At 46.6% G+C, this 12,129-nt stretch overlaps 2 protein-coding genes across 2 annotated transcripts in view; both read right to left on the bottom strand.

Annotated features, from left to right (window-relative positions):
* LOC310861246 (B-cadherin-like) overlaps nucleotides 1–1,648 on the bottom strand; it is a gene marked incomplete at both ends in the record, with an annotated part of 9,731 nt that extends 8,083 nt beyond the window's left edge. The window contains 2 exons of the mRNA XM_083768642.1: nucleotides 1–86; nucleotides 1,603–1,648. The exon at nucleotides 1–86 is cut by the window's left edge and continues 33 nt beyond it. Coding sequence (XP_083624768.1) covers nucleotides 1–86; nucleotides 1,603–1,648 — 132 coding nt within the window. The remainder of the gene's footprint in view (nucleotides 87–1,602) is intronic.
* Nucleotides 1–12,129, bottom strand: part of LOC310861368 (uncharacterized protein) — a gene marked incomplete at both ends in the record, with an annotated part of 118,259 nt that overhangs the window by 22,136 nt on the left and 83,994 nt on the right. Inside the window, one exon of the mRNA XM_083768788.1 lies at nucleotides 8,336–8,614. Coding sequence (XP_083624914.1) covers nucleotides 8,336–8,614 — 279 coding nt within the window. The remainder of the gene's footprint in view (nucleotides 1–8,335; nucleotides 8,615–12,129) is intronic.

Here is a 12,129-nt window from a genome sequence, read left to right as displayed (position 1 = left end):
CACTGGTCTCCATTGGTCCTGGACTTTCATCTCTAGTCTACCAGCACAGTTACTGGCTCCTCCCACCAGCCTGACATCACCAGGCTCTGTACACAGACAATACAATAAACATTAAGAACTGTAGTGTTCCTATTCTAGGGTAAACTGTCTGCTAAAACATACCATCTGTGAGCTCACAACTCCTCACAATACACGCTTGTAGATCTGATATTTTAGAGTGACAACGAGAGTGGGCCGAGTACAGAGCCCTTGGGAATACAGTCGACTAAACATAGGTTTGAAGTGGTTCAAAAGTAATATGACTTTGACTGCAAACTAAAGTGTAGTGTGTGTTTTACCTGAGCAGGTGAGTCCAACAGTCTTGTCAGGAGAGCAGGTGTTTCTAGTTGAGTCTGAGGTTCTACAGTCCAGGAGAACAGACTCACTGCCTTCACACTGGAACTCTTTGGTCCACATCGGAGCCTTGCCTTCTCCATAGAGCGCCCCCTGGAGGACTGAAGGAGCCCCACAGCCAAACTCTCTACAGACCACCTCTGCATCCTGCTGGTCAAAGTCACCTTCACACACTGAGACCCACGACTGACCAGACTTCACCTCCACTCTGCCTGAACACGAACCATGACCATTCACCAACCTCACTGACCCTGGAGAGAGGAGAGAGAGAGAGAGAGAGAGAGAGAGAGAGAGAGAGAGGGGGGGGGGGGGATGAGAGAGAGAGAGAGAGAGAGAGAGAGAGAGGGGGGGGGGGGTGAGAGAGAGAGAGAGAGAGGGGGGGGATGAGAGAGAGAGGGGGGGTGAATCAAATATGATTATTTTGGGGGTCCCCAGTTCAAATATGATCATTTTGGGGGTCCCCAGTTCAAATATGATTATTTTGGGGGTCCCCAGTTCAAACATGATTATTTTGGGGGTCCCCAGTTCAAACAAGATTATTCTGGGGGTCTCCAGTTCACATATGATTATGTTGGGGGTCCCCAGTTCAAATATGATTATTTTGGGGGTCCCCAGTTCAAACATGATTATTTTGGGGGTCCCCAGTTCAAATATGAAGCTCACTGCACGGCACTGAGTGACACGCGGTGAGCTTGTAGATCTGCTATTTCTGAATGGCTAAAGAATAAAAGATTAAAGTTTAAAATGTAAAACGACACAGAGACGCTTTCCTGGACTTAAAGGGTTAAGAACTAGACAGACATACAGACAGACACGCATGCACAGACAGACAGACAGACAGACAGACAGACAGACAGTATAGATGAGTATCATTGTTGAAGTCATGTTGTTACCTGAACAGATCAGCTCCAGACTGTAGAAGGAAGTATCAGACATCATTGCTCCACATTCCCTCAGTAGAGATTCAGATCCAACACAGATAGATCTAATCCACCATGTAGGTTGATCTGTAGAACCACGTCTCCGTTCTGTAGAAACAGCAGAGCCGCAGCCCAGCTGTCTACACGCTACAGATGAAGACTGATGGTTCCAGCGATAAGGACTCACTGGTCTCCATACTCCCTACAGACAGACAGACAGACAGACAGACAGACAGACAGACAGACAGACAGTATAGATTGAGTGTCATTGTTGAAGTCATGTTGTTACCTGAACAGATCAGCTCCAGACTGTCGGGGTTAGTAGCAGACTCCATTACTCCACATTCCGTCAGTAGAGATTCAGATCCAACACAGTTAGATATAATCCACCATAAAGGTTGATCTGTAGAACCACGTCTCAGTTCTGTAGAAACCGCAGAGCCGCAGCCCAGCTGTCTACACGCTACAGATGATGACTGATGGTTCCAGCGATAAGGACTCACTGGTCTCCATTGGTCCTGGACTTTCATCTCCAGTCTACCAGCACAGTGTCTAGCTCCTCCCACCAGCCTGACATCACCGGAATCTGCAAATACAATAAACAGTTAACATAAAATAATATTTACTCTGATTATAAATACAATAAACAGCTCACATGAAGTATTATTTACTCTTATTATAAATACTTCTAGGTTACAATCTGTAATGTGTGCATCAATGTTGTATGCTAGATCGAAAGGTGTGAGCCCTAGGCCTGACTCGCACCTATCTATCTAGCATGGCAACCCATGGGGTTTACCAACCCAATATGTGAACACATTAATACAAATGAAAAGGAATTGAAGACAAAAGTTACTTCTTCCCACATTTACATGTGCCTAGCTTAGAGAGTTGAGTTTCCCCTGAGGAAGGCGTCATAAATGGCTTCACACCTCACAGCAGGCTGATAAAATGTCGTCAACCCCCATTCAACGGTTGCATGCAATTAGCTCTTCGCTAGGTCCCAGCCAGTTGGCCAATACCACGTTAGCGACGGTTACTAGGTTAGGATCCTGGTCAAGCTTGCAATGCAGGTCAAAATGGTTAAGCGGTGTGCATACTGTATGTAACTTGCAACTCAGATACACGGTATCCAGAACGTTTGCAGCGTGGCGTTGTATTTTTCACGTTTCCGAAATCAAAAACAAAACTGGAGAGATGCAGAATATGGATTAATAAACAGTGTGGAAGACCTCACACACAGCTGAATCCATCGAAGATAACGGGGGACTACAATGTTTGTTCCAAGGTAAGAGCCTAACTTGTTAGACACGCACATTCATGCTACATTACAGTAAACAATGGTCCCGGAAAGGGCTATAGTAGGTTGCTAAAGACACGTTCTAACACTTCATGGTGGCCCCCATCTTAGCATTTTGTGCATGGACGGCCAACGGAAGAGTTTCCACATCCAGTAGCTGCTACTACTATCAGTGTGTCTGATCAAAGACGGGGACATCTGGGGAGAGACAGCGAAATCCATTCACGGCGGACGACCTAGGTTGTGACTGAATCATTTTGCGTCGTGGCTTATAATTTTCCGTTGTTGGCTATGTTCGAGTACGTCATGGCGTAAATTTCAATTCGTCCCGACGTTTTATTAATTCGCCCCAACGTCGGGGCTATAAAATAATTCGCCACGACTTAATAATAATTCGTCGCAGCTTTAAGAATCCGTTGTGGCGTGAGGACTCGTCGCGGCATAGAACGGGACTCGTCGCGGCTATATCTACCCGTTTTCGACGTAATAGGTTGACTTTGGTATATTTGCGGTGGTATAGAATCCGTTGTGGCGTGAGGACTCGTCGCGGCATAGAACGGGACTCGTCGCGGCTATATCTACCCGTTTGTGACGTAATAGGTTGACTTTGGTATATTTGCGGTGGTATTGCCTTTTTCCGCGCATCGTGCCCGGGGCCCGGCACGTGCGCCTCGCCGGTCCGGTTCCGTGGAGGGATGGCCCGACCCTCGTCCGTGAACCCCTGGGGGGGTGGGGGGGGGTCCCTGGGGGACCCTTGGGGGATCACAGAGGTCCGCATAGCGACGAGAGTGCAGTGAGTGAGTGTGTGTGTGTGTGTGTGTGTGTTTGTGTGTGTGTGTGTGTGTGTGTGTGTGTGAGCGTCTGAGCGCTTGTGCTCCTATCCGTGTGCCTCCCCCCCCCCCCCCACCCCATGTGGACCCTTGGAGGGGGGGGGGGGTCCCCCCTTTGCACTTGCTGCGTATAGCCTCATACTGAAAAAAAATACTATTTTACGCACAGCGCAAGGCAATGTGATTACGATCGTCCTTCTGGGGGGGGGGGGGGGGGGGGGGGCTGGCCAACACAATAGATAACCTACAAGGACATATGAATTTAATTTATATACACGGCTATATGCATTTAGCCGATCATCAAAGCTCACCGCGCTCGTATAGCGCATTGACTGTCTGTCTGTCTGTCTGTCTGTCTGTCGGCCGGCATCTGATCTACAAGCTCACGCATCGCAGCGGACAGCGGTTGATTATCGCTGGGCCGCAGCGGGTCTATATCCCCCCCGCCCCCCTCCTGCAGAAGTCATAGCTTGCCATAATTCCAATGATCATTTGCCGTCTGATTGATATGCAACGAACGTAGGCTATTGGTTTTATAAACGGCAGATCGGAGAGCGCGGTTCTGCGCAGCCCCGTGCGCCTTGTGGATCAGAGCGCACGGGGGTTAATGATAATACTATATTATATAGGCCTAATAGGTATATGACAGACAGACAGCCAGCCAGTCTGTCAGTTAGCCAGTCAGCTATATATAGCCAGTCAGCCAGCCAAATAAAAACATGGCACATAGACAAGACTCAGTGAGAATAGCATAATGTATCATACAGCGAATGAAAGCAAACTGTGTGTGTGTGTGTGTGTGTGTGTGTGTGTGTGTGTGTGTGAGAGACCTATAAACTCTCGTCCTCTCTCTCTCCTAATTATTGTGCAGCGCAGCTGTACACACACACACACACACACACACACACACACACACACACACACACACACACACACACACACACACACACACACACACACACACACACACACACACACCGAGTACTAAGTAAGTAGCCTATAGGCTACGGCTCTAAAAACATTAAATACTGCGGGAGCATTTATTAGCACACTAAACAAAGTTGGATTTGTACATTGCAGAAACTGCAGAATGCAGGTTTATCAGAGCGATATAGTGCAGCTGTGAGTGAGTATTGCTGCTGCTGAGTCCGTGCGCCTTAACTCCACGGGCCCCTATATTTTAGGCCCCGTGCAGGGCTCTAGTGTGTGTGTGTGTGTGTGTGTGTTAAATGTGGTCATTTAAATGTAGGCCTATTATATATACACGCACCATACAAGCACCTATATTATATAATGTGTTATACAAATGGGCAATCAACATATAGCAGCAATAATTTTCAGTAATCAGTTCAGTAATAATTAGCATAAGTTATTATTAACGAAAAACATCTAATACTATTTTAAATTGGTCTAATAAAGTTAGTAACTAATCAGAAGCAGCAACCATTTTGTTTCAAACAACTATAGACCAATAAAATAGTAAGCTAGTATTTATGTTTTTCGTTAATAATAATACATGCTAATTATTATTGAACGCAAGTACACTGGTATGTACGCTATGGTACACTATAAGCTTGTATATCTGTTTATTTTAAGCATGCGCCGCATTCTGTCAGAATCTCGTGTGTGTGTGTGTGTGTGTGTGTGTGTGTGTGTGTGTGTGTGTGTGTGTGTGCGCAAGAGCCGAAGCACCCGCTGGCAAAATAATAAGCCAATAATAATAAGTTGCGGGGCGGGTGCCTTAAAATATATAGGCTACTCTAAGGTGGGCACCCACTGTCGTTATAGGAACCTTCTGCCCTTGCCTATAGAACTGCCCCCCCCCCCCCCTATCTGCCTATCTGCATGCGCTACGACGCAGAGAACGCAATGCGAGAACTCACTCTTTTACTTTACTTTAATAAAGTACTTGTAGTCTATATTATCCACCTAAGGCGAGTCATTGAGACACAGACAGACAGACAGACAGACAGACAGACAGACAGACAGACAGACAGACAGACAGACAGACAGACAGACAGACAGACAGTCAATGCGCTATACGAGCGCGGTGAGCTTTGATGATCGGCTAAATGAATATAGCCGTGTATATAAATTAAATTCATATGTCCTTGTAGGTTATCTATTGTGTTGCCCCCCCCCCCCCCCCCCCCCAGAAGGACGATCGTAATCACATTGCCTTGCGCTGTGCGTAAAATAGTATTTTTTTCAGTATGAGGCTATACACAGCAAGTGCTAAGGGGGGGATATTTTCGTATGGGAATTTCGGAACGCGGAAGTAGACATGCTCTCTAAGATAGAATCTGCGCCGTTTGACGGCCTGTTTTAGTTTAAATTATTCTGAATTCGGGAACTTTAAGTACCTATACATTCCGCTGTCAATATCTCCTGTGTCGCGGAAGCCGTTAAGTATTTTTAAGTGGTGCAAACCACTTCTACATCCAGCTTACAATGCCCTGTACGTGTTTGTGTGTGTGTCTGTGTGCCCTGTTTGTGTGTGTGTCTGTGTGCCCTGTTTGTGTGTGTGTCTGTGTGAGCATGGAACGAGAGAAGTATGTGACATGGCTGCCACCTGCTGGACGCACGGGAGTTGCACCACTTGGTTCACACTGGTGTGATTTTTAATCTTTGTTTGACCAATTTGGTCGCTTTATTTCTTCTTGTTTGTTTACCGTTTATTGTACCGCGGTGTGCGGTTGGCTTGTGCGGCTACGTCCCTGCCTCTGATCTGCTGTGTCATAGCTATAGCGCCACTAGCTAGCCAGATAGGCGGTACAATGAGGTGTCAATAAACAAGGAAGGAAGAGATTAATCCAAGCTTCCAAATCGGGCAAACATAGATTAAAAATACTTAACGGCTTCCGCGCCACAGGAGATATTCGCAGCGGCATGTATGGGTACTTATACTTTACATATTCAGAAAGCCTCACAAGGAAAAATGTTGTCACAGAGCGCGGACAGGCTCTAAACTTGTTGTTTATGTTTAAGAATGGCTGTGTACCAGGTGGCATGGTAGTGGTGCAACAGGACCCCATGTACTGGGTCGAACAAAATGTCAGAAACTTCAGTACCATTGGGTTCTGCTTGGAGGGCTATATTCACCTCTGTTGTTGTTGTTTGTAAACTATGCCATCCACATCAGCTAGAAAGCTTCATGAATAAAACAATAGTTTGTTTGTTGGTATTGCACACTTTTAATGTATTTGGCTGAAAATCGAAAGCTGGAAACTTAACAGAAAACATCTGACAAACCTTAAATATTGTCACATTGACATAATGTTAACTTAAATATTGTCACGTTGACAGGAGCTGTGGAGGAGGAGACAAAGTGCCTCTGCCTAGAAACCTCACTGAAGCATCACCACCACCACAACACAGTGGCACACAGTCACAGGATGCACCACCACAAGCCTGTACTTCAAACCCCACTGAAGGTACGGCACTTAAATAAAATAAATGTATTTCTCTAGCTCTGATTTAATTCTGGTGGCAGGTATTGACAAAATGATCAAAGAAAAACAAATCTAATTTAATTTTCATGGCTCCCCACTTAACTGTATCAAAATGAATCCGTTGTAAGTGATGGTCATGACATAAAAGTCACACCATGGCATGCCCAGCTGCCCCATTATTTGATAAAAAATAAGCGTGACTCTCCTTCAACTTGTAGCTACCATCTGGCTGACCTCTTTAGATAACCACAGTCATGGATGGTGTCTTTTGTTGGGCACTTTATATCTAAAAGTCCATAGCTTCTGTTCTCACCATCCCTCTCTATGACTTTCCTGTCCGGTAGCATGAGGGTTTACCACGAAGCCAGTGGACTCCAGGGCTATCCCTCGTTTCATAGCCGTGGTCTGTCTTTGGAGTGGATTCTTGATACTATAGAAGCTAGACTGTCATGGTTGGCTCTCCTTGAGCATATTCTATGAAAATAGCTTGATGTCAGCCGGGGAGATCGTGCAAGGTGCAAAAGATCTGTAGTGTTCTGTTGTCTGGTTTCACGTTCAAGGGTTATTCATTAGGACAGTGTAATGGTCATGTTCCTGTAACAATTCAGATTTTTGTTATTCAGCACTGTACAGATATCTGTTGGTTGTGGTGTTAAAGGGAAGTCAGGTTGGGGGTGTATACTACAGTAGATTGTCAGGTTGGGAGTGTATACTATTGTAGATTGTCAGGTCGGGGGGGGTGTATACTATTGTAGATTGGGGGGGTGTATATTACTGTAGACCCCTAGGGAGGTCCTCGATGCACGTCCCACTGGGAGGAGACCCCGGGGCAGACCAAGGCGCAGTTGGAGGAAATACATTGACCAACTTGCATTGGAACGTCTCGGAATCCCCCAGGAGGAAGTCACTAATGTTGCTTTGGAGAGGGAAGTCTGGAGCACTCTGGTGGAGCTGTTGCCCCCGCGACCCGACTACGGAGAAGCGGTTGAAGATGGATGGATGGATGTTGGGGTAGAGGTATACTAGTCGTGTATAAATTCTCAAAATCACTATAATAATCCCCCCCCCCCTCCGTTGATACCGATGACACTGATTTTGGGGCCCTGGCTCCCGGACAACTTTGACTTTGACAACATATTGATGTAGCTCTGATTGGTGGATTTGAACCACTGGTGCTGCAGGTGAAATGGACTGAGCTTCCTTTGAGAACATCAAATCTACGCTGCATCCTCACAGATTGGTCAAACCATGGATGCTCTGTTCTAATTGATTGATTGATTGTTTATTATGTTTGTACACAATGACAAAAATAAACACATAATACAAAAATAAATAAAAAAACAGAAACACAATACGCCTGCTGGAATAACTAATGCTGTTGTTTTGTTGTCTGTGAAAAACTATCAACTATTTTAAAATACAAACATTTAGTTCACTTACACTGAACATCTAGAGCGTGTGGAGGTGACCTCTGGGATCCATGTGTGTTTGTGGCCTGACAGAAGTATCGCCCAGCGTCTGCAGTAGACACATTGTCCTTCACCAGCTGAGGACCAGTTGAGATAGAGGTGATTCCTCCGTCTCTGTACCAGGTGTAGGTGTCTACGGGTGGCTTGGCTTCACTGCTGCAGGTCAGAGTCACCGTGCTGCCCTCAACAACGCCTCCTGGTGGACTCGCTGATACTGAGGGCTTTTCTGGAGGAGGAATTCTAAACACGTCTGTGGAGGAATAAACATTGATGCACTCAAATAACAGTGGGCTGTGTATACAGCATTTTACACTAGGAATGAACACTAACAATGATTAATGTATGAATAATGTGGTGTCTAACATTACATCACCTTTGGTTAAAATAATAATACACTGGACACTAACGTAATCAATAATGAACGTGATCTAAAATAACTATTTTATAAAATTCATTATAAGTGTAGATCGGCTATTTTCACAATGTTTATCTACAGTCAAACTAACTGTAATGGCTACAATGCCAAGTGCTTGCCAGGTTGGGGGTGTATACTATTGTATATTGTCAGGTTGGGGGTGTATACTATTGTATATTGTCAGGTTGGAGGTGTATACTATTGTAGATTGTCAGGTTGGGGGTGTATACTATTGTAGATTGTCAGGTTGGGGGTGTTTACTATTGTACATTGTCAGGTTGGGGGTGTATACTATTGTAGATTGTCAGGTTGGGGGTGTTTACTATTGTAGATTGTCAGGTTGGGGGTGTATACTATTGTAGATTGTCAGATTGGGGTAGAACGAAAGAATGACCAAAATAATAAGGTCATGTCAAGGCTGTAGCCATGAGAAAATAAGGTAGCTGGACAAGATGGGAGAGTGTGAGAGAGAGGGCCCTAACCTGGCAGGACATCTGGAGCATGGAAGGCCACCGGATAAAGTTCCTGTTGTGTTCGGTATATGATGTCCTGCCTACTCCATCAAACCTCCACACATGGGGACTGGTAGCGTGCCCTCTTTGGAAGGATAGCTAACCTCGAGCATGTCCTCTCTTCATGTCGCTCAAGCTTAGCAGATGGCAAGTTCCGGTGGCGACACGATCAGATCCTAACACAGTTGGCAGAGGGTGTCGAGCTGGCAAGGACAAAGGCAAGAAAGCGTTCTGATTTATCCATTTTGTCAGGACAGGAGAAAGCGCAGCAGCAGGAGGGAGGAGCAAAGGGGTCCTGGCCACAGCAAGCGACTGGGAGATGCGGGCCGACCAGAAGAAGCAGCTCAAATTCCCAGAGGAGATAGCCCACACTAGCCTGAGACCAGATATTGTCCTCTGGTCTAAAGGTACCAAACAGGTGGTGCTTATCGAGCTGACGGTACCCTGGGAAGAGAGGATGGAGGAAGCGTACGAGCGCAAGCTCAAGAAATACCAAGCTCTCATCCTCGAGCAAAACGGATGGAAGGCCTGGAATCTGCCGGTGGAGGTGAGCTGCAGGGGCTTTGCTGGACAGTCGCTATGGAGAGCCCTCGGACTGCTGGGGATTGAAGGGCTTGCTAGGAAACGGCTGGTAGCCAACATCACTAAGCGGGCAGAGGAAGCATCACGGTGGATCTGGATACAAAGAGAGGTGCGGTGGCAGAGCCGGGCCATCTGAAGGACTAAAGACATAGAGTTGGTTGGTGTTCAGCGGGGGTAGAGCCAGGATGCTGGATTTGCCGTTGAGCCCCTCCGAGGTGTCATGGGCTTAAATCAACGAAACACCAGTGAAGGGGGGTGCCCAATTGATAACCTGCTGAAGCCACCCAACTCCTGTCTATTTGAGGTATGCGGTCAAGCCTAGTCTTGGCTCAGGGAGGAGGACGCCCCTGCCATGCAGAGTCCCGTTGGTGCCTTGAGGGAAGGAGAGACGGAAAGAGCGATGCCACTGGCCCACAGATGGCGCAGGAGCGAGTACCTGCAAAGGTGGGCATGTTGCGATACCCTTACCGTATTTTGCATATAGGTCGCGAATACAAGTAGCCGAAATGAGTTTTCTTTGACAGGTGGCTGGCATCTCCCTTAGAGATGGGGTGAGAAGTTCAGTTACACGAGAGAGACTCGGAGTAGAACCGCTGCTCCTTCGCCTGGAAACGAGCCAGTTTAGGTGGTTCAGGCATCTGGTTAGGATGCCTCTCGGGCATCTCCCTAGCGAGGTCCTCGACGCACGTCCCACTGGGAGGAGACCCAGGGCAGACCAAGGCGCAGTTGGAGGAAATACATTGACCAACTGGCATTGGAACGTCTCGGAATCCCCCAGGAGGAAGTCACTAATGTTGCTCTGGAGAGGGAAGTCTGGAGCACTCTGATGGAGCTGTTGCCCCCGAGAACCGACTACGGAGAAGTGGTGGTAGATGGATGGATGGATGTTGGGGTAGGGGTATACTAGCCGTGTATACCTTCCCAAAATCACTATGATATCCCCCCCCCCCCCCCCCAGTTGATACCGATGACACCGATGATTTTGGGGCTCTGGCTCATGGACAACTTTGATATTGATGTAGCTCTTGGTGGATTTGAACCACTGGTGCTGCAGGTGAAATGGACTGAGCTTCCTTTGAGAAAATCAAATCTACGCCGCATCCTCACAGATTGGTCAAACCATGGATGTTCTGTTCTAATTGATTGATTGATTGTTGAAACACGATACGCCTGCTGGAATAACTAATGCTGTTGTTTTGTTGTCTGTTAAAAACTATCAAATATTTTAAAATACAAACATTTAGTTCACTTACACTGAACATCTAGAGTGTGTGGAGGTGACCTCTGGGATCCATGTGTGTTTGTGGCCTGACAGAAGTATCGTCCAGCGTCTGCAGGAGACACATTGTCCTTCACTAGCTGAGGACCAGTGGAGATAGAGGCGATTCCTCCATCTCTGTACCAGGTGTAGGTGTCTACGGGTGGCTTGGCTTCACTACTGCAGGTCAGAGTCACCGTGCTGCCCTCAACAACGCCTCCTGGTGGACTCGCTGATACTGAGGGCTTTTCTGGATTGTCTGTGGAGGAATAAACATTGATGCACTCAAATAACAGTGGGCTGTGTATACAGCATTTTACACTAGGAATGAACACTAACAATGATTAATGTATGAATAATGTGGTGTCTAACATTACATCACCTTTGGTTAAAATAATTTATATGAGTGTAGATCGGCTATTTTCACAATGTTTATCTATGGGGGAGGTACTATAGGGGGAGGTACTATAGGGGATGTACTATAGGGGGAGGTACTATAGGGGGATGTACTATAGGGGGATGTACTATAGGGGGAGGTACTATAGGGGGATGTACTATAGGGGGATGTACTATAGGGGGATGTACTATAGGGGGAGGTACTATAGGGGGATGTACTATAGGGGCATGTACTATAGGGGGATGTACTATAGGGGGATGTACTATAGGGGATGTACTATAGGGGAGGTACTATAGGGGGAGGTACTATAGGGGGAGGTACTATAGGGGGAGGTACTATAGGGGGATGTACTATAGGGGGATGTACTATAGGGGGATGTACTATAGGGGGATGTACTATAGGGGCATGTACTATAGGGGGATGTACTATAGGGGGATGTACTATAGGGGGATGTACTATAGGGGGATGTACTATAGGGGGAGGTACTATAGGGGGAGGTACTATAGGGGGATGTACTATAGGGGGAGGTACTATAGGGGGATGTACTATAGGGGATGTACTATAGGGGATGTACTATAGGGGGATGTACTATAGGGGATGT

The sequence above is a fragment of the Protomyctophum parallelum genome, assembly GCF_964188405.1.
Source record: "Protomyctophum parallelum genome assembly, chromosome: 7".
Taxonomy (NCBI): Eukaryota; Metazoa; Chordata; class Actinopteri; order Myctophiformes; family Myctophidae; genus Protomyctophum; species Protomyctophum parallelum.
Note: the sequence above shows the minus strand (reverse complement) of the source record. Positions and strands in the feature narration are given on the sequence as shown.